At 45.8% G+C, this 21,175-nt stretch overlaps 1 protein-coding gene across 5 annotated transcripts in view; it reads right to left on the reverse strand.

The window, feature by feature from the left end:
• RAB3B (RAB3B, member RAS oncogene family) overlaps window positions 1-21,175 on the reverse strand; it is a 110,116-nt gene that overhangs the window by 72,268 nt on the left and 16,673 nt on the right. For 3 of the 5 annotated variants that reach the window (XM_059727829.1, XM_019479314.2, XM_019479318.2), the window contains exons 3-4: window positions 18,515-18,742; window positions 6,120-6,191 (exon numbers count right to left, since the gene is read on the reverse strand). In XM_059727829.1, coding sequence (XP_059583812.1) covers window positions 6,120-6,191; window positions 18,515-18,742 — 300 coding nt within the window. The remainder of the gene's footprint in view (window positions 1-6,119; window positions 6,192-18,514; window positions 18,743-21,175) is intronic. The other 2 variants (XM_019479315.2, XM_019479316.2) reach the window with 2 other exon arrangements.

The raw sequence follows: 21,175 nt of genomic DNA on the forward strand, positions 1-21,175 counted from the left end.
TTAAAACCTTGTCTAACTCTATGCCAACCACACAGTGGGTGCAATAAAAGATATCACCCTTAGAAATCCTTGCCCCTTATTTTAAATTCATGGGCATCTTAAACTGGAAGGAATAGAGAAGATAATGTTCTTTGATAGATGCTGGTAACTCACGTGACACAATTCCTTCTTTCCCATCGTCCTCCCCTACTCCTGCACAGAGAAACTGCAAAACGGTCTCCTTGCAGTGTTTGAGAAGCCAGCACTGGGATGACCGTCCGCCTCCTATCCTGCTAGCAGTGCTGCAGATCTAAACATTGTTTTGCCACAGTGCACAGCCAGAGTAAAGCTGTATGGCATAAAAAACCTCCAATACTATTAGTCTTCCTTTAGTAACACGGAGCTCAGCAGTGTGGCTGCTATGCAATATAAAGTTTCTTTCAATTAAAGAAACACCACAGCTCCCAAGCAAACACATTCCTCCGTTTTTCACTCAAATATACCTCCTTCTAAGGATTGCAGTCCTCCTGCTTTCTTTGCTTCACGTCAGCTTTCAGAATGGATCAGTAACAAGGCGCTGAGCTTTTGCAATGTGATCAGCAATGAGACGATGAGACTCACAGCCAAGGTGCTTCTGTCACAATACGTGATGCCAGATGCAAGATCTAATGTGTATGGGTCATGCAAACAGCAGTGCCATCTGAAGAGCAGAATTTCATGTTGGAAAATGTCTCAAGTGGGAACCTGACAAAGGCCAGGCTGTGACAGAAGCAGCAGAGAAGAGGATATAGCTGGGAACTTAATTGCAGCAACTACGTGTCACCCTTACCCCTAGGCCAGGTTGACACCCATGTCCTTGCGTGTCTACATCAGTGGGGAACAACCTTTTTGGCAGGGGTGCCACAAATTAAGCTCCACATCCTCCCCAAGTACCACTCCAAAACCCTTCCCCTGCCTGATCCACCATGCTGCATTGTGCTCCCTGCCTAAGCTTTCTGTTTCCTGCCCTGTCCACCACTGTGCTGCCTGCTCCCTCCCCGATCCGTCAAAGGCTGCCTATGCATGCCACAGGTTGAACACCCCTGGTCTGGGTGATAACAGTGATTTCACCGGACTGTCCTTGGATAGGAGGGACAGTTCAACCGTCTCCCAATTTTCCATGCAACAGAACACCCCATGTCCAGCTGCTCTTTGTCCACCTGCAGGTGCTTTCCCCCTCTCGATTCGCCACCTGTTAGTGCCACCCATTTTCCCAAAACACAAGCCAGTAGCGTGGGTGCGCAGAAACATTGAACACCTGCTTGTATAGTGAAACAGCTGCTATGTCAGCACAACTGAATTACCTGCGAGGATGTAAGACGAGAGACATCGTTATTACAAAAAAACCCCAACAAAGTAAAAAATACTGCTATAACGGGAAGCAGGGCCCAAATGTCAACAGAAGGTCTCTGCTCTTCTCAGCCAAGAGGAGGGTTTGGCATTGGAAGAGCCACTTCACACTATCATTCCCCCACGCTGGGAATTCCCATGTCCTTCACTTTCCACCTGATTGAAAATAGTGCTCTCTGACACAGAGGTAACAGAGGTGATCTGTGGAAGGTGTTTGGGGGTTTAGTTCATGTTGTAGTTCAATCCATTCTTGTTGGCATGTTAATAAATGGTGAGGCAACAGAGAACTAATTATTAAGTCTTGACCAGTGCACACAGTAGCAGCGATTCACACACACCACCATCCGGGATTGCTCCTGCTGAGCATACCCATTTTATCAGTGCTGGTTGTGTCAGCCTCAAGGTCCTATTACAAAAGGATATTTCTTTGCCACTAAGATATTTCTTTGCCAAGTTAACTTCTCCCCTTGTTTCATTCAGATAATCCGGTCAATAATGAGGATATCTTTACTTATAATTTGTGATAAAACTAGTAGATCAGACATCAGGAAGATGCAGATTGGACATCAGGAAGAAATTCTTTATGCTGAGGGTTGCCAAAATATGGAATGGGCTTCCAAGAGAGGTGGTGCTTTCCCCTACCTTGGAGGTGTTCAACAGGAGATTAGACAAGCACCTGGCTGGGCTTACTGGACCCCAGCGCTCTTTCCTGCCCAGAGCAGGGGGTTGGACTGAATGATCTAATAGGTCTCTTCCAACCCTAGAAGTCTATGAAATCTATAGTAACGTTCCTGATGTGACCATGAAGTTTACATTCAAATGTGAATTGTTCCAGGTATAGGGAGTTTGGGTTCTGGGGGTTCAGATGCACCCACCTCAAGAGATAACAATGGTCGACAATGACAGCATACTAGTTTTAGCAACTTAGCTGCTTGCCACCCAGGAGAGTATGGGGGCGGCAGGGAAGGAAAAGACAAAACTCTCTTTCACCATCACTTCCGATTTAGATCGTAGAAGCAGTAATTCCAGCGGCCGGTAGCCCTTTCGATCAAACGTCCCGTTTCAAAATCTAGTTGGCCAAGCGTAACTAGCTGGAGATTTTCACCTGGAATATTCTGAGTAGAGCTCTTCTCCTATTGAGCAAATGATTCACTTTGGCCTATCTTCGTTAGACAAAGTCTGTATATCTCACCCAGTGGCACTTCTTAAAAAATCAAAATCAAAAACACAAACGTACTGAAATCTGCATTCTGTTTCTGGGCTTTCACTCTCCTCTACTCCTAAATACAATATCCACGTTATTTAATTGAAGTGCACTAGAAAGAACAAGCACTCCTTTGCAAAGAGATTTGAAATATTATGCCTGGGAATAAGGCTAAATGCAACCTCAGTATACAGGAGTAACTCCACTGCAGTCAGTGAGACTTGCATCAAGGCTGAATTTAACCCAGTTCTCAGCACAGTGCAGACTTATAAGGAGATAACAATGGGATTGAAGTGATTAACTATAAACAGAAATAAACCTTTTATGCAAACTGTTTAACTGTGCAAACACAGAAGTGCTCTACTCAGCAAGCTTAGGTTGTCTGAATTAATTCAACAGCCCCAAGACTTAAGCAGATGTATATTTAAATAGTGAGAACAAGCACACAGTTAATGAAAAAACTGTAATCTACAGGTTTCCTATTGAAAGAAAGAAAAAAAAAAGGGGCATGGTAAAAAAATCCATGCCCTGTGCTCACTGGAGAGCAATATAACAAAGACATCAGTTATTTATGTAAGAGACAAGCTACTGTATTTGATTTACTGAAACACAAGAGATCATTTCTTCTTCAAAAAAATACAACCTACATATTTTTCGTAATGATTTGATATGAAATTACCTTCATCATTTGATTGAGCAGGATAGTGATACAACAGCCATATCGAATAATTGCATACCAAGATGGGGTAAAAATGAAATATCAAATATGAACCACCCTGAAATTTCAAGGGAGTTTGCTTGAAGTCCAGGAATCAAAATCCAATCTCTATAAATTTGGCTCCAAGTTGAAGGGGTCAAATTCCTGTTCCAGTCTGGCCACAGCATATATCACAGAAGGAAAGACTACAACGGCACAGGTTTTATAAGATGACTGTCAGATGACTTTATGACAGTTCCAGCAGTTTGAATGGAAAAGTCATGAAATGAGCCTGGATCAGTGTCAGAGCAATCCTATGCTCCAGCCCATACCCAATCCATTCAGAAGCCACCTTCTCTGCTTATTACCAATTGTGGGACACCCAGTATTTCCAAAGTACTGAACAGATGTGAACTCATCTATTTTTGCTAGGGGTAAATAGAAACATTCACAACAATTGACCCCAGACCCAGAGATTTAGACTTTCACCTACTGATTGGCTATACAAAGTTGTATGTCATTAAAGATTACAATACACCCTTCTAGGAAAAGTGAGCAAATGCATCACATGCTTACTGTATTATTGCCAGTTCTCAATTCTTACCATAGGCCTTGTGAGATTTGGTGTTCGTCTTAAAGCCCCATTTCCTGGAGTCACTTTATTATGCAACTTACTACTATTTTTCCTAATGAACGTTTCTAGCTTTCATGGCTACAGAGAAAAGCCAGAGAACCCCGACAATACAGACTCAAAAATCAGAGGGCAAATAAATAGAATCCCTTTTGTTCAATAATGAAAATACCAAAGATGTTGTTGGTAGTGTTGCAGTTGGTAATATTGGTGACTAAGAGAACCGGGGCTGAAACCCTTCTAGCCCAGACAAATCCACTGCTAAGCTGAGCCAGGGGAAGGACCTCCACTCTTCCTGCTCCACTACCGCAATTTATCCAGGAGCAAAAACAGTTACAAAAGTGAAGTTTGTTCAGCATATGACCCTCTACACTTACTTAACCTACTGCCCTTATCTTGCTGTGATTAGAGACAATGTTCAGAGACCACCAGGACAACATCCCGGCACAAATTTTAATGCAGTCATCTGAGGAAGCCACTGCTGACCACTGCATGTTTCTGGGCACTTGTTAAAAAACTATCATGATGGGTCATTGCAACAGGCTCCATCTCCCAGGATGGCCACAGCACCTGCTAGAGGCCACACTATGCCCATTCTCCTACTCATTCCCCCTACTGGGCTTCATCATTAGGCTGCCAGTCAGCTCATCTTCACAACCCAGCTGAAGCAGGGCTCTCACACTGTTGTCTGGGGCTCCCCTGGCCCCATCTCCGACTTGTCTGGGCCCATTAGACCTCCAGGCTTTGGCCCCTCTCCCTAGCCTTTAGCCCCAACTGTCTACCAGGTCCTGGACCCTGGCAGGTCTGTCTGGGCCTCAGCCCCTCACAATATGGGGTATCCCTGGGGCATCCCTGATCCCTGGGACTCCTTCTATCTCTGGTCACCCTGTTTGGGCATTGACCCCAGCCAAGCTTGTGCCTGCTTTGGGAGCACCGGCCTTTCTAGGCTTCCTCCTCTTGCCAGTCCCAGACCAGCTGCCTTTCAGGGGACCTACCCCTCCAAGCACGTGCTCTCACCCATCACGACTCGGATGCCTTTTAGGGTACCTACCTCTCCAGATCCTTCCACTCTTGTGCCTGTGCCCTGGCCCTCTCAGCTCTAACTCAGCTCACTCCATCTGCCACCTTAGCAGGGCTTAAAACCGCCTCTGGCACCCTGCTATGTGGCCTCCTCCTCCCCTAGAGCCACAACCCATTTGTCATGCAAGGCCATAGGTGGCCAGGTTTGGGAGTCACTTCAAGGTCAGGAGAGGCCAGGAAGTCAGAAGCCAGGAGATCTGTCCAAGAAACCAAACTGGCGATCTGGAGAGTGAGGCAGAGCACAAAGCCAGGAGGGTAGTTGGGTTAGGTATCCAGGAGGTCAAGCTAGAGTCAGGTTGAGTATCCAGAGAGTCAGGCAGAACAAAAGGTCAGGAAGGTAACTAGGTCAGATACCCAGAAAATCCTTCAGAACCAGTAGCAGCACAATCCAAGGGTGTAGCAGCCTAGGTGCAAGGTTGCCTGGACATTTCCCCTTCTGCATCGGGGGCTCTTATAGGAAGGGGTAAGAGGCCAGCTGACCTTGGCTGGCCACTCCAGTGGCTGGGAGTGGGCACAGGCCTAGGCCCAGATGGAATATTTTGGCCACCTGCATCTGCTACCATGTTCTGCTGGGAAGGTGGCAGACTGGGATAAGCTACTTTGCCAAGTAAGCCAAGACCCTGGGTTCAAGACTAGAGCCTGACATTGGTCCTCTGATTAACACAAACCCCAAACAGCAACAGAAATAAGACATAATTGATCTCCCTATAAGCCATGCCTGCAGAGCTTCTGCTATAGTGAGAAGCTGAGCCTTGACCCTGGGTTCAGGCTTATATGGCTGTTGCTCTGATCACCTGCCCTGGCTAAAGCCCAAGTACTGCAATGCTCATCCCCTTATTCAGCCACCCTGTGTTCTATTACCTGCAAGCGGGGTCCTGAAGCCTACTCAGCAGCAGGTACAGGTAGCTCAGCTCCTTTCTGGCAAGCTGCACTTGCTCCAAGTAACAAGAGGTCCCCTATTAAAGTTATAAACGTGAGAGACAAGGATTTCCTGCAGGGCTTCTCAGATCAGCTGGGACTAAAATCCCACAGAACCCAGAAGAGGCCCAAATACAAGGAAGCACCGCTGCTGCACCCTACGCACTCGAGTTCTCCCCCACTAGGATTTGACAGGCATGTCTGCCCAGAGATACACGTACCGATTCCTTAACAAGGAGCAGGAAGCTCTGGAACGCAGGACCCGCTGATACTTCTCCTGAATGGAAGATCTGCTGGGACACAGACAATTGGCATTGGCTTAGTTAATTATAGCTTTCCTTTGGGGATTAAAGTGGTAGGACCTTCCTTGAACTACAGCATGACTGAAACAAGATGGGTGTGCGGGCATCAATATTCTGGCCAACTGGTTAGTCCCAGTACAATCACAGTCACAGCATGCCCCAGAAAACAACCCAACACTTCTCAAACTCCTGTATCTCCATAGGCAGGGCAGCCACAGGTAGTCTACAAAAACCACTTAGGAACCACATTGAAGAGTCTTCCCCATTGTCACCATATGCTCTCCTACCCGGGTCAAATAGCACTACTTACATGCTCAAAACAATAAATAAATACATAATATTGACTGTGTTAGTAAATCCCACATGCATACTTACATACACTTTCTCTCAGCATCCTCTTTCAGTAAAATGCTGATAATATTTTACTTCCAGGGTGCATTGTGGGGTTGAAATAGGAAATGCTCGTACAGTGTTCCTAAGTGTGCTATGTAGTGTTCGGTTTTAATTGGCTTACCTTCTAGGCAGGATTCAAGGCTTCTCTAGATACTGGTTGTAGATGTAATCTCAACACCAAGTAGTATAGTCTGAATACTCAACACTATTGTTTGCCATTTTCCTTTTTCCAAAAAAAATATATAAATGTGCTCTTTACCTATGCATTCTTCCCCTTTTCTCATCTTGATTTTTTTGTTTTGTTTTATTTTGTTTTTCTGGTTTGCCTGCCATCTTAATTGGACTCAAGAACACTTCACCAACAGCCGGTTCTTTTTTGGCACTGGAAGTTATTTGGTAACTACCAGTACCATTTAGGTAAACTTTTAGCTTACTGGTTGCATTAAGTCTACTGGCTTGATTTATAATGAGTCAGGAACCCAGTTGTTTAACTCTTTTCTTCAGCCCAGGTATTCTAGACTTGGTTTGAACACACGAAGCAGCCATTTATATTCACAGAGCCTAGATGGTTTTCATCCTCATGACCCAATGAGGATTTGAAATTTCAGGGTGAGGTATACTTACAGAATCCTCCTTTCTGCTATGTGGATCTGATTTATTTTGATAATCTGGATCTTGGCCACTTTAATTATCTCTAGGTATCATTATGATTGGAACTAAATCCACTAACTTTAGGGCTAGGGGCAGAAATGACATATAAACTAGTATAAGTGATTAGAAACCAGTCTAAACCTGTAACAAAAGTTCAGTGCACATGGACCAGTTTCAAAATGGCAGAATCTGGTTTAAGACACACCTCGATGGATGAAGTATCAGATTTAATCAGTTTAGATTAGACCAGTCTATTGAACTTCTGTCCCAGATCCAATAGAATAATTCCTGATTTCTAGTGGTGTGAACCAAGCCCGGTCTCTCTCTCCCATCACAGCTGCATCTATTTGTTAAACTACAGTGTTATTTCTGAGAGAGAGAATAGTGGTACCAGCATTTAATCGAAAGCTAGGATTTATAAGGCATTCATCACAAATCTAATGGGGGAACTGAAGTTATGGAAACAGATGACTCTTTCATCGAAAATTCACTTCTTGGAAAAGTGGATAATTAGCATTAAAATATCGCAATGTAATTATATTAAGTACCATGATGTTCTAATTTTATCTCTTTGAGGAGAAAAAAAATAACTGAGTTATCAGAATTACTTCTTTGAATCCTTCCTACCTCAGGAGCACTGCATAGTAGCATCCTGTCATTCAAGTGCCAACTAAAGCAAAAAGGCTTTTTAAAATATTACATATTTGCCCGCTGGGCAACTACAGCTTGATTGATTTTTCTTACAAACAGAGCAGCTATTCAATATAATTAGTAGCTGTCAGGTTTCAGTTTGCCAGGATCCCTCTCAAACAGTGATGCTGCTTTTCACCATATTCGCAGCTGTGCACAAATGCTGAAGGAAGCGTGTCTCTGTAGCTTGCACCAAAGCTGTTAATACCCACTACAGGTCTAGCTAGTTAAGCAATGGGAACACTGTTAATGGAATAATCCTGTATGCTTTCTAGGAGCTTCAGAGTCTGCTTGGCAGCAACCTGTAGTTAAACATCTTTTGTTCACATGAACTTCAAATCCTTTTGCTGCTTAATCTAGCAAACTTCAAAATCAAATTGAAAGTCATTCCAGCCCCTTTCATAATGGCCAAATCCTCTGCTGGTTTTTGTCATGTTTACTTCTGCAGGGCCAAACAAGAACAGGGCTCCATTAGTTTTTGGAAGTAGTTACAAAATGTAGTGCGAAAAAGTCCTTGCCCCAACCAGCCTGTCTATACAGATACAGAGAAGATTGTAGAGAGCCAACAGGGTGAGATTCATGGGGCCAAACGTGCAAACAAGAGGCAGCGTGGCTCAGTGGTCCAGCAGAGAGATCACTCCCAGAGGGAGAGGGGAGTCCTGGGTCCTGGCCCCTGCTGCTAGGGTTATTTCTGATTTTTAGCCAAAGAGTGTCTAATGTAAAATACACACAGTCCAGAGAACAAGCGCCTGAGAGACAGCACTCCTAGGATCCAGTCCCCTCTGCCCTAATCGCCACTGCCACTGCCTTGGCCTGGATTGAACGAGGAGTGCTGGGCTTTATATTGTCACCTTGGCAGACACCGCCTCTCTAGCTGGTCCAGATCATCAGAGAGGACAGAGGCCCTTCTCCTGGGGACCCGTCTGTGTGCTCGGGATCCCAAGATGGCCAGGATACCTCTCCCCAGCATCCCTGAATTAAACACCCAGTTCCCAAGGAGGCAAGGGGAGTTCAGGCACACCGCCGTGTCTAGCACTCCCACAGGCCACCTTCCTGCTCAGCACCGAGCGACACTTTGGACTGCCCTGGGGCATTGCCATTCACAGCGCATCTAGTCCTACTGATCTGGCTCATCCCCTTGGGGTGAGGCACCCAGGAGGAGGTACTGACAAAGTCAGCTTGGATTTGACCCTTCATCTTTCTGTGGCTCAGATTCCCACATTTAAATGAAAATAACAGCCTTTTCCTCTCTTACTGGCATTCTGGGAGAACAAATCCATTAAAAAATAAATAGACTGCGAGGTACTCAAATCCAAGGGCAATGCAGACCACAACACAAGAGAGAGAAACAACAGCCCAGAAATCCCGAAACCCAACACTCCACTTCTGACTCGCATTTACAGAAGTCCTTCACCCCCTGGCAAAGTGTGAATGTGATTAATGTTCCCCTCAAAGGGTGACCCACAGAAGGCTTGCCTTGGGGCGACTTCTGCTACCAGTTAGTATTTTAGTTCAAATGCAAGGAGTCTGGACCAATGTGTGATGACGTGCAATGTGAGCTTTGGGCCCAGGCCTGCTGGAAGTTAATCCTAGTGCAAGTCAGAAGGACTGGTACATAATTTAGGAGACTTATTCCAAACTTTGATCAGCATGAGTTAGTGCGGTTTGGATCTTCATATTTATCTCTAGCATCATGAAGCTTACCGCTACATCAGGGGTGTACATCAAGGGCTCGGTGAACCAAGCTGTTCACCAGGGTGCCCTTGGGATAACCAGGAGTAATGGGCATAAATTCCTGGAAGACTGTTTCAAACTTAACATTAGGATAAACTTCTTCATAGCAAGGGTGTCCAGACTGTGGAATAGGCTCCCTCCAGAGGTGGTGCAATCGCCTCCCCTGGAAATCTTCAAGAGGAGACTAGACAGTCACCTTGCTGGGGTCGCCTGACCCCAGTTGTCTTTCCTGGTGGCTGCAGGGGCTGGACCTGATGATCTTCCGAGGTCCCTTCCAGCCCTAATGTCTATGAATCATGTTGATATTGAACTCTGTGGTATGTATACACACTGAGCACCAATATTCACAAAGCAAATATTAAACATGCAAAAAGCTATTTAAAAAAGTGTGTATTGAGGGAGGGAAATGTCATTTTGGTACCCTCCCAGCTGAAAATCAAAGTCACTTCCATTCAATTAGTCTGCTCCCCTCTGAATCTGCATAATATACCTGTTCCTGGCTGCTAGGCAACCTGAACATCGTATGGGGTAGCAGTTGTTAACACAATCATAAGGATGTACTAAGTTATCCTTAGAATTTTTTAATGTAATGAGAGACACCTATAACCCCAAATAGAAAGGCTTTCCTTTCCAATCAGTAATTAACATCTCTGGGAATACAGAGCTGTTTGTCAAAAGAAAAATAATCCTGACAAAGACACACACACACACTCAAAGAAAGATTATAAATTAGCTTCTTACAAGTGTACAGTGTACAGTAGATGAGATTCATTATGCAAGAGATTTTGTTTAAAAAGCCACCGTTATACATGAATATAATGTATAATTCAGTTCTAAGAGCCATGTTTACAAAGTCATCTTAAAAAGGACCCTAAAATGATGAAGCATAAAGAATGAAGCCATCCAATTATATACTAAAAATTCTAATTTAAAGCAATAAATTAAAATGTAAAACTATCATTCATATACCAAGCAGGAAATATATTAGAAAAGAAGGATAGTAACATTACAATGAGTACAACCTAGCAAAGATTTTGTTCTTCTTAACTGAATTTATTATATTGCTTATTCCCTCTCAGATCAGATTTTACTATTTTGCACTCTAGCTGCAGAACTCTTATAAGATAATTGTGTCTTAAAAGTCCTCTTATTGTTTTGTTTCTAATATCTTCTCCCCTCTCCCAATCCAAGAGAGAAATAAGAGACGCGTTAAATCTAAAATATTTCAAGTAATACATTTATTTGCTTTCTGGATCACTAGAAGAGCCAAGCAGAATCCTATTATGAATACTGAATTATAAGTAGGGGTCTACCCAAATTAAGGAGGCAGGCAAATGATTTTGCAGGTCCATCACAGGGCTGGCTGTCATTTTCCCCGGCTTATCATGGGAGCCTCCCCCACCCCATACTTCTAATTGGCTGAGGGATCCCAGTGTCCCCACCCCTCTCTGCTGATTGGTTATGAGGGTCATCCCCATAAAGCCCCACCTCTTGTCGCTGATTGGCCAAGAGGGCTGTCCACCATGTGACCTCACCCCTTGCCACTGATTGGTGGGGTGGCAAGGGGCAGCAGTCATCTTGGGCTCCCCTTCATGCTGGCAGCCCCCCTCCTGCCTTCCCCCACAGCAGGCTGCACAGCCACGCCCATTGTGCAGCCCACTGGGGAGCCAGCATTTTATTTTAAGTAGGGCTGTCAAGCGACTAAAAACTTTGATCGTGATTAGTTGCTTGATTAGAAAAATTAATCGCAATTGCTAGCAATTTTAATCACACAACTTAAAACTCAAAATTATGCAGGTACTTTGTAGGGTTGGGGGTGGTGTGCGGGAGGGGTTTGGAGCCTGGGAAGTGGGGGGGGTTCCCGCATGCCCTGGCAGGATGTGGGGTACTATGGGTCAGGAGTAAGGGGCAGCAGCAGGGCTGGGGGATTGTAGCTTGGGAGTGAGGGTCAGGGGTAGGGCACAGGCATATCACTGCCCCACCCCACAATCATATTACCTTCCGCCTCCCACAGGTGTCCTCTTTTTTGAAACTGGAAATATGGTAACCCTACAGGAATGCAACCTGGCGGTGTGTAGAGCAGCATCCAGCAGGTAAGTCTGTGGAGGGGAAAAGGAGGGGCAAGAGGGAAGGGGCAGGGGGACAGATTAAGACCCCCATGGTGAAGAAGTAAGTGGGGCAGGGGCTGGGGTGAATAGGGCCCTAGGGCCAAGGCAGGTTGTGGGACAGAGGCACAGGAGTCTTACCCAAGGTACAGGGGTGTGCAGCTCCTCACCACTGCATACATCCCTGGGGAAGGCATGGGGAGCATGTGTCCCTGGGACTTGTGCATGGGGCAGAGGCAGGCTGGGGCTCTGTGCCCTACTGTTTTTCCCCTGGGAGGCATGTGTGTGCTGGCCATGCCACACATCTCCTGCCCGCCCAGTGACAGGAGGCACAACATGGCATCATGTGGCTCCCAGGGCAAAGGCAGCAGGGCACAGAGCCCCAGCCTGCAGTGGGCAGCCCGCCTCCATCCCATGTACAAACCAGGGGGCTGCATGCCTCCCATGTCTCCCCCAGGGGTGTGCACAATGGCCATGCACCCCCTCCCCACCCCACGCGCTCCTGGACAAGACTCCCATGACCCACCCTGGCCCCAGAGCCCCATTCATCCCAGTCCCTGCTCCACTCCTGCCTCACTGTGGGATCCCTGATCTGCCCCTGCCCCTGCCCCTTCCCTCTCCCCTCACCCCTTCCCCACAGACTTACCTGCTGGGAACTGCTCTACACACCGCTGGGTTGCATTCCTGGCCACATGCATGCTGCAGCTGGTCTTGTGAGTGTGTGTCTGTGCCTGTGTGTGCACTCCCTGCCTCCCCCACCCCACCTGCCTTCCTGTTGCAGCAGCCTGGAGCCTGCATCTGGGCTGCCCTGAGGTCCTGTGCACTGCCACTGCTGCCCTGCTGGGCAGCTAGAAGGCAACAGTGATGGTGGCAGAGCAGAGCCTGGGTGCAGGCTCCAAAGCCCACGTTTTAAAAAGAAAACTCTTGCAGACTGTTCCTTGAGCACTGCTACAACTTCCGCTTGATAAAGCTATTTCATTTGAGCAGGTCTCCACGAACATCAAGCTGAAGGAGAGGGCAAGGTTCACAGAGCAGAGAACAATCAGGGATCCTAGCAACGTTGATCCCTGGAAGTCATATTTATTTTATATTATGCAGGTTGCATATATTAGACGTGTGTGTGTGTGTGTGTGTGTGTGTGTGTGTGTGTGTGTGTGTGTGTGTGTGCACATGTGTTTGTAATATATATGTTTTATGTAACGTGTCTAAAGGAAACCCAAGAAGTTTGTTTAAATATTTGCTTCAACCATAACAAAACCTTTTAAAAAAATAAATAAATAAAATTAATCCAGTAAGACTTGCCACAAAGTTTAACTGGTCCTGATTTTAAAATAATTAAGGGCAGCATAATCTTTGATGAAAAGCCTGAAAGTAAAACAAATACTGTATATTCTCTGATTAAATGAAATCTCAGAGTCTTCCAGCCCTACACACTGCATATTAAGCCAACATCAGTCCCATCATTCTTTACCGGCGTATTTCCACCAGGAACAGCAACTGTTAGCTTGGCAGGGTACAATCATTTTTAGCCACAGTGTTATCACACCCTCAAAGCAAGCCTGTCTACTATATAACTGTCATTAAAGCAATAGCAGTTAAATTGTACCAGTGTAGCGATCAGGTGTGACTTGTGCTAATGGAGACATTTCATTCTAGTGAACGCTCTACTTGCACTTTGGATTAAATTCATTCCCTTTCAGAAAGCCAGCACAAGAGCTGTGCACCCTTGAAGTTCACCTAAGCTCTCAAGAGGACCTAAGAGGTGCCCAACTCTTGTGCTGACCTTCTGCATGGGGGATGTTCCACCCACAGTTATCAAGTGGCACTTGGGGTAAAAAAAGAGAAAAGAAAAAAAGAAAGAAATTTTGAGGCTGAGTCTCAGGATTTGCATGCTGTGGAAAGATTTATACCCTCTTGCAGAGATATGAAATATTCTGCAAGAGAAAGCAACCGGAGAAGCAAGTCTCATATGGTTCAGAATAACACTAATGTATCCTAGCTTATTAGAGGTGAAAGAATTACCCAACTATTTTCAAGGTGTAGGCCGGTCGTTTCCTTCTAGTAGCCAAGTCCACTTTTATGCAGGCCCAGTCTCAGCCTCTGTTCTGCTTTTCATGCGTTAATGCAAAGGTATGCCCAAGCCAGCTACCTTTATTCATGCTAAGTAATATCTTTTTTCTGCACATAAGACCACAGGAATCAATGGGGAGCCATGCCCTCAGTTTATACGCAATATAGAACCCAGTGCAGGCTTCTTAAATCACTTTGTAAAAAAAGTAGTAGAGTAAAACTGGGAAAAAGCATTTGTAAGGAAAATTACTCCTTTCCTCCCTATAGGAACACTATTTTGGTCCATTAAGAGTCACTACTATTGCACTTAGCCTGATGCTTACAGACAAATTGCAGATCTGGGCTTTAAACAGGAATGGGGGTCAATAAACTCAGAAAAGACTGAAATATTAAATGGTTTTTAAAAATGTCTACTTAAAAATGTGTTAAATTGTTAAGCCATAGCACATATCATGGATCTAGGCATGAGCTATACAAGTAAATAGCACTTATTTCCTTAGAATTATCAAGATGAGTTAATTTCCCATTTAATATAATCTTTAATAACAATACACACAAATGCTGCTGATCTGCTAATATTTATATATTTTATAACCTTAGTGGCTGTTTTCTGAACAAGCAATCCTGGCATGTGATTTCCCTTCATTTTACCTTAACTCAGAAATCTTCAAACTTATTTACATCTTGATTAATTCAAAATGTTATTAAAAATATTCTTGAAAAATCCAGTATGTCTTTAAATCAGTTTGCCTTCCTTTTACAAACTATATTAGGACTTCATGTCCCTACTGTTAACAAAGTCAAACACAGGAAGAAAAACATATACAATCTGGTAATGACCTTAAACTTCAGAGATATCTTCATAAACCAAACACCAAATCAAATAATTTCTTGACTAGACCAGTGCCAAGTTACCAACAGTAGTTTTATTATAAACATTCAGCAACATGGCAAAACATTTTATTTTAACTCTCTTATGTCCCATGTAGTGAAGACATAAAATTAAATATTTCACCTGGGGGAACGTCTGTTCACCAGAGCGCCCCAAGGGATGACGAGGTTGAACAGTTATAAACTCCTACAAGATCGTTTCAGGCTGGACATAAGGAAGAATTTCTTTACTATCCGAGCCCCGAAGGTCCAGAATGGCTTGCCACCAGAGGTGGTTCAGGCACCTACTTTGAACGCCTTCAAGAGAAACCTGGATGTTTTTCTTGCTGGGATCCTATGACCCCAGCTGACTTCCTGCCCCTGGGGCAGGGGGCTGGACTTGATGATCTTCCGAGGTCCCTTCCAGCCCTAATGTCTATGAAATTTGTAATGAAAATGCTTTGCTTAAAATTTCCTTTGATTCGACGCCTGCTCTCAATTCAGGATGGCATCATTTTGAACTATATTATTTATAATAGAGGTGCACTGACATACCAGTCACATATCAGATCAACACCGATAACAGGAAAATTAACATTATCAGTAATTAGCTTTTTTTGGCTGATAATGTCACCGATAAATGCCGTGTACATGCATGCAGCTGCAGTATGCATGCGGCCAGGAATGCAGCCCAGCAGTTTAAAGAGCAGCATCCTGCTGGTAAGTCTGTGGGGATGGAAGGGGCAGATTGAGACCCCCATGGTGAGGAAGGGAGTCAGGCAGGGGCAGCACAGGGGCTGCTCAGCCAGGGCGGGGTGCGGGATGGAGCTGCAGGCAGCTTGTTTGGGTGGGACAGCTCCTTGCTGCTGTGCACATCCCCGAGGGAGGCATGAAGAGTATGTGCCCCTCAGATTTGTGCATGGGGCTCAGGCAGACTGCCTGCTGCGGTCTCGGGGACAAGGGCTGTGCCAGCCTCTTCCCAGTGTGGTGGCTGGGCAGGTTCAGCTGCATGGCACGGGCAGCAGCTCTGGGAGGGGTGGCTATAGCCCCCCCAAGACCCCTTCCTACTAGCGCCCCTGCTCGAGGCACTGCGCTTTGCTGCAGCTGAGCCTACCTTATCCTCATCCACCCCAAGTGCAACCCCGGCCCAGCCCCCCCACCAGGAAGAGGCTGGAGCAGCCCCTGGCCCCGAGCCCACAGTAGGCAGCATGCCCTCACCCCATGCACAAATCCGGGTGGGGGTCACATACCCCCATGCCTCCCCCAGCAGCAGGGAGCTACCTCCCCCCCATACCCTCCCCCCAGACAAGCAGTCTGCAGCTCCGCCCCATACCCCACCCCTGGGCAGTGCCTGCTCCTGCTCCTGCCCCACTCCCTCCCCCACCATGGTGGCTTCAATTTGTCCCCCTACACCTCTTCCCTCCCCCAAGGTTCTTCCCTCCCGCAGACTTACCGGCAAGACACTGCTCTCCAAGCTGCCCAGGTGCATTCCTGTAAATCGGCTATTGGATCAGTATTGGCTGATATGGTTGGTTAATAATCAGCCACTGGTATTGGCCAAGAAAATCTTTACTGGTGCACCTCTAATTTATAACATATTTTAATCCAGAAATTTAAAGGAGTAACAATCTATGCCTTGCTTGTGGGTTCTTTAGAAAGCTGTGCACATAGCAAATGGGAAAATGGTAGAAGTGCAGGGCAAAGGTTGATGCATTATTTCAATTAACCTTATACCCTACACCTATATTTAAATTGTCCAGAGACAGCTAAATAAAAACCTGTTTCATGCTGCTGGAGCTAGATTTCTGGAGATTGGTTACACTGACCTCTTACTGTTTGATGTCTGGGTTTTTGTGTTTAAAAACAACAGGATTATTTTTCTAACGAATTTCAAGTGGGTGCTGACATGATTCTTCAAGAGAAAAACTGAGTACAGTTTTCTGACATAGTTGTTCAAATGAACTAATTTTTTTTGCAGTATTTGAAAAATTAAACACTATGGGGATACATTTTATTGCACAAATGTAATTCAAGTTAGTTGCATCCTCTATAATAAAAGATTTTTTTTTTGCTTCAACATTTGCATTTCAGACAAGAAACGTGATGAACCACTCACAAGTGCTTAGCCATACCCTTGAATCATGCAACTCGGGAACCTGAAACCTTTTGGCCTTGGCCTGGCTGGAATCCAGAAAGACCAGCAGGTTTCTGAAAAAAAAGAAAGCTGCCACCTTAAGGGCATGGACATGACAACTGCCCTGAGCTAAAGGAAGAAGGATCTTACCACACCTCGGCTCCATCGCTCTCATGTGTCTGTTCCTGTCCAAGGATAAGCAAAAGCTAAACTGGGGCCTAGTAGTACATTCACCTGCAACAGTTGCAAATCACTGGATTTTAGTGACCTATGAAGGTGAGAGCGTGTTAGGAAACAGCCCTGGCCTGAAAAGGCACCCATACACGTGCCCGATGCCTGCTCCAAAGTATTTGAATTAGAATGTGTCGAAGCGGACTTCATTAACCAAGTCTGCTGGAGCTTGCTAATTAGCATGCTCCAGCAGCCTCAGTGTTGAGTGTGTTCAGCATCCCTGTGCTTCCAAATGGTGGTGGGGGCATGCGAACTAAAGCTCATCAAACAAGCTTAAAGTTAAACCACCCCCACTGCCATTTTGAAGCATGGGATGCTGAATACAAAAGATGCTACGGGCGTTTTAATTAGAGCGGCTCCCGAGAGCCGCTCTAATTAAAGCCCTCCCCCCCCCCCGAGCGCATATAAAGACACCCAAAGGGAACAACTTTGTAATGCCACAAGGGTACTTAACACACACTAAAGTGCCTGAAAGCACATCTGCTTGCATTTTTACAGTGCTTAGCGAGTGTTAAATTGGATGTGTATAAATGAACAGAGCTAAGCTACCCATCAGAACTTCCTCCGACCATGAGAGGGGAGTGGAAACACGAATTAGCTACCACACATTAGCTGAGATTCAAGCCTCTCCATTTTTAACTTGGACACATTTGTTTGTCTCTCCATACCCTAGCCCAGGGGTGGGCAAGATGTAGCCCACCAGGCCATTCTATCCGGCCCATGGGGCCCCTTAAAATTTTAGAAAATTAATATTTATCTGCCCCTGGCTGCCTGTCATGAGGCCCTCAATGGCTTGCCAAAACTCAGTAAGCAGCCCTCCGCCCAAAATAATTGCCCACCCCTGCCCTAGCCAGGCAAGTCTCACCTGCCGTTTCTTGGCTTGCAAAGAACTGGTTTTACTAGACAGGTCTCTTAGTACCCTTGTTCCTTGTAGTTATTATATATGGGTGGACCCTGCACAGTTGCGGGAAGTTGTCCTGTCCCTTCCCACCAAAACAGAATTGTAACAGGAAGATGTGAATATTAAAGGAAAAGAGCTGATCAGATTTATAGTCTCCAAAACCCCGAGCAAGTGGTATTGCTCCTACCTGTTCACTGGAAATTGTACTATATAAAGGCTTAAGGGAGGTTTAAAAACATACCCCTGTGACTCTTAGGACTCAAAAAGGAGCAATATCAGGTAGCTTAGCCCACAGTACAAAGAACATAGTTTCTTGTTCTGAAAGCAGCAGGATGTAGATTAAAGATATCACTAACAGAAAACAAAAACCCAAAAAACCAAAAACCACCTGTGACTAATAAATCCTGTAGTGACCCAAGATTTGCTTCTAAGGACAACCAATGTTTCAAATATTTTTGCTTTTGACACTTATGATCTTTCATGTTGCATTGCTGCCCAGATTTCAACCAAATACTTCGGAAATGACAGTGCTTACCCAAATCTGCAGTTTTACTCGCTTGTCGTTCCTACAAACCGTTTTCACTTTGAAGTCAATGCCGACTGTGCTCACAAAGGCTGGAGTGAAAGTGTCATCGGCATATCTGAAGAGGAAGGAGGTTTTACCCACGCTGCTGTTGCCAATGATTAGGAGTTTGAACATGTAATCAAAATTTTGGTCCGAAGCATCTTTGTTTCTGTATCGGGCATCTGCTACTGAAGCCATCTAAAAAGGGAACAACAACATGAGGCAAATTTCAGAAAGTTCAGTGTTTACTGCCTGGAGCTCAGCACCTTGTGCTCAGCTAACCTGTGCTCTCTGAAAATAAAAGCATTAGCTATTTAAGAAGGGAAATACACTTTGCAATCACCTATGTAGGGCCTCATTTTCATTCCTATTATCTATTTGTGCCTAGAACATAAATCTGATGCACTGATCTGGGTTCAAATAGAAAAATGGGTGGTTATTTGCAACTATTCAAATATTAAAGGAGAAAGAGCATTCTTACTTGAATGACAACGTGCAACTTAGGCTGCTTAAAGGAGTTGATTTGCTGCAGCGGAGAACTAAAATATCTAGTATGATGCACAAGTCCAGTAGCCCAGTCAGTTCACAAAGGCAACCATGGTGGCAGGTAGACAGAAACAGTTCCAATAATGACTCCTGAACAAAAATGTTAAACCCCCAAAATGGCCATTTTTTTATTGTAAGCAAAGCCTGCTTTTCAAGAGTGATAGAAGTCTTGGGGGAGGTGGGTGACGAAGGGAAACTTCTCCCTAAGTAAATGAATCACATATCTTCTTTCAAAATGATAATTAATATAAATGACGTTGCTGTTGTATGGGTGGTTCAGGGGACTGTCAGTGGCATTGTGAAAAGACAGAATATGCCTGTGGGTCATCAGGAGATGTGGAAAATGTAGCAAGCTGTAAAAAATCTCTGCCTCTTGGGTAATTCAACTGGATTCAGCGATCAAAAAAGAGTCCAGTGTCTAAAAAATTAAGATAGAACTCGTCTGCTGTGCTTTACCCAAATGCTTTAACAGACAAAGGTTTGTTCAGAGGAGAATGGGCCAAAACCTTATGAGCGTACAGGGCATCTCCTTCCCCTCTTGCCTTTTCTCTTGTTTGTAGACTGATAGGGGAGAAAGTTTTGGACAGAAGCGAGTTGGAAAGAGTTTACTGCATGATGGACACACGCAAGCTTTCATGCCTGGAGGGCAGTTTGAAATCTAACTTGAGCCGAAAGGTCACCGACTGCACCGGCATCTGGCAACAGCTTCATGGTTTACATGAAATGAGTCCGCACATGCCTTCTTGGCAAAATAAGTTAGGCCACGCGGATGTCTGTGCTGTCACAGCAAGACTACTAGCACCCAGCTTAGATTTTTCTGAAGTGCCTCTATGCTGAGCCGCACTCTGTAGTACCGACATACTCAGTCTCAGCACAGTGGCGATCCAGCAGGCATCCACAGCACTGAAATCAAGCACCATTAACTTTCCACTACTTGTTTCTGGGGTCCGAGGTGAAGGAGTCAGTCTCCCCATTTTGTACCCAAAGGCAGAGGAAGGAGCATCTTCAGGAGCAAGAGCCCTGTCGGCAGCGGGGTTGTTCGTAAGCTGTCACATGATATCCACTCTACCCTACCCGGGAAGCAGCAGAAAGGGAAGGCAGTAGAGGAAGATGCCTGCTCTGCTGCTTATGCACTGCGAAAGGGAGCCACGTACTAGAGAAAGTAAGCAGTGAAAGTAGTCTGAACCAGCTCAGGAATCCTAGTCTACGCCAAGCACAGACAGAAACGACAGTTTTCGCCTGATCTGGCCCCTGAAAGCGCTCTACAGCCGTGACCAAATAGAAGCGTACGGCTGCAGAGTGCTTTAAAAGGGCCCAGTCCTGTGAAAATCTGAACCCTCATTACATGAAGGTTCAGAGGAAGACGCTCCAAAATGGAGTGGCTTCAGTAAGGTCTGTCTGCGCAGCCCCTCAGCCCCAGCACCATTTTCAGAATGGGAAGAGGGAGTTTGGTCTGGGGCTTTTTCAGCCAGTGCTGAAGGGTGGGATGAGTGGACTGGAGCCCACCCAAAGCAGGGGAACACCAACCCACCCACCCCAGCATCCAGTGCCAGCCGGGGAACCCCTAGAATGAGCTCCCTCCGCTCCCTTTCCCCTCTCCCATTCTGAAAACGGAGCCGGGGCTGGGAGGGAGGAGGGCCGTTGTTAGGGGAAACCGGTTTCAGGATCAGCAGGCAATGCATAGGGGGTGCACGTGCACCCCCTGACAGCAGCGTTCCCCGCTTAGGCAATGGGCAAGGCAGGCAGGCAAGAACGCTGGTGCCCCTGAGAGCACCGGCCGGGGAGCAGGGGCACTAGGAGAAGTGATCCCTGCAGTCCCCCCACGACCGATCGCACTGACTGGGGGTGGAGGGGAGGAGGTTCCCTCATGGCTGGTCATGCTGGCACTTCTGTGTCGGAGAGATCAGCCATAGGGGGACCCCCCCTCCGGTCACTGAGTACCCACTAGGGGGGGCAAGTGCCCCCCTGACTCAGGAAGCACCAGTCGCCCATCATCCGGGTTAGCACTGTAACTCATGGCACTTCCTGTGAAGCACCACGATTTACAATGGGGAGCTGCACTTCTGTCTGCACCAAGGAAACTTG

This window comes from Alligator mississippiensis, chromosome 5 (assembly GCF_030867095.1).
Source record: "Alligator mississippiensis isolate rAllMis1 chromosome 5, rAllMis1, whole genome shotgun sequence".
Lineage (NCBI taxonomy): Eukaryota > Metazoa > Chordata > Crocodylia > Alligatoridae > Alligator > Alligator mississippiensis.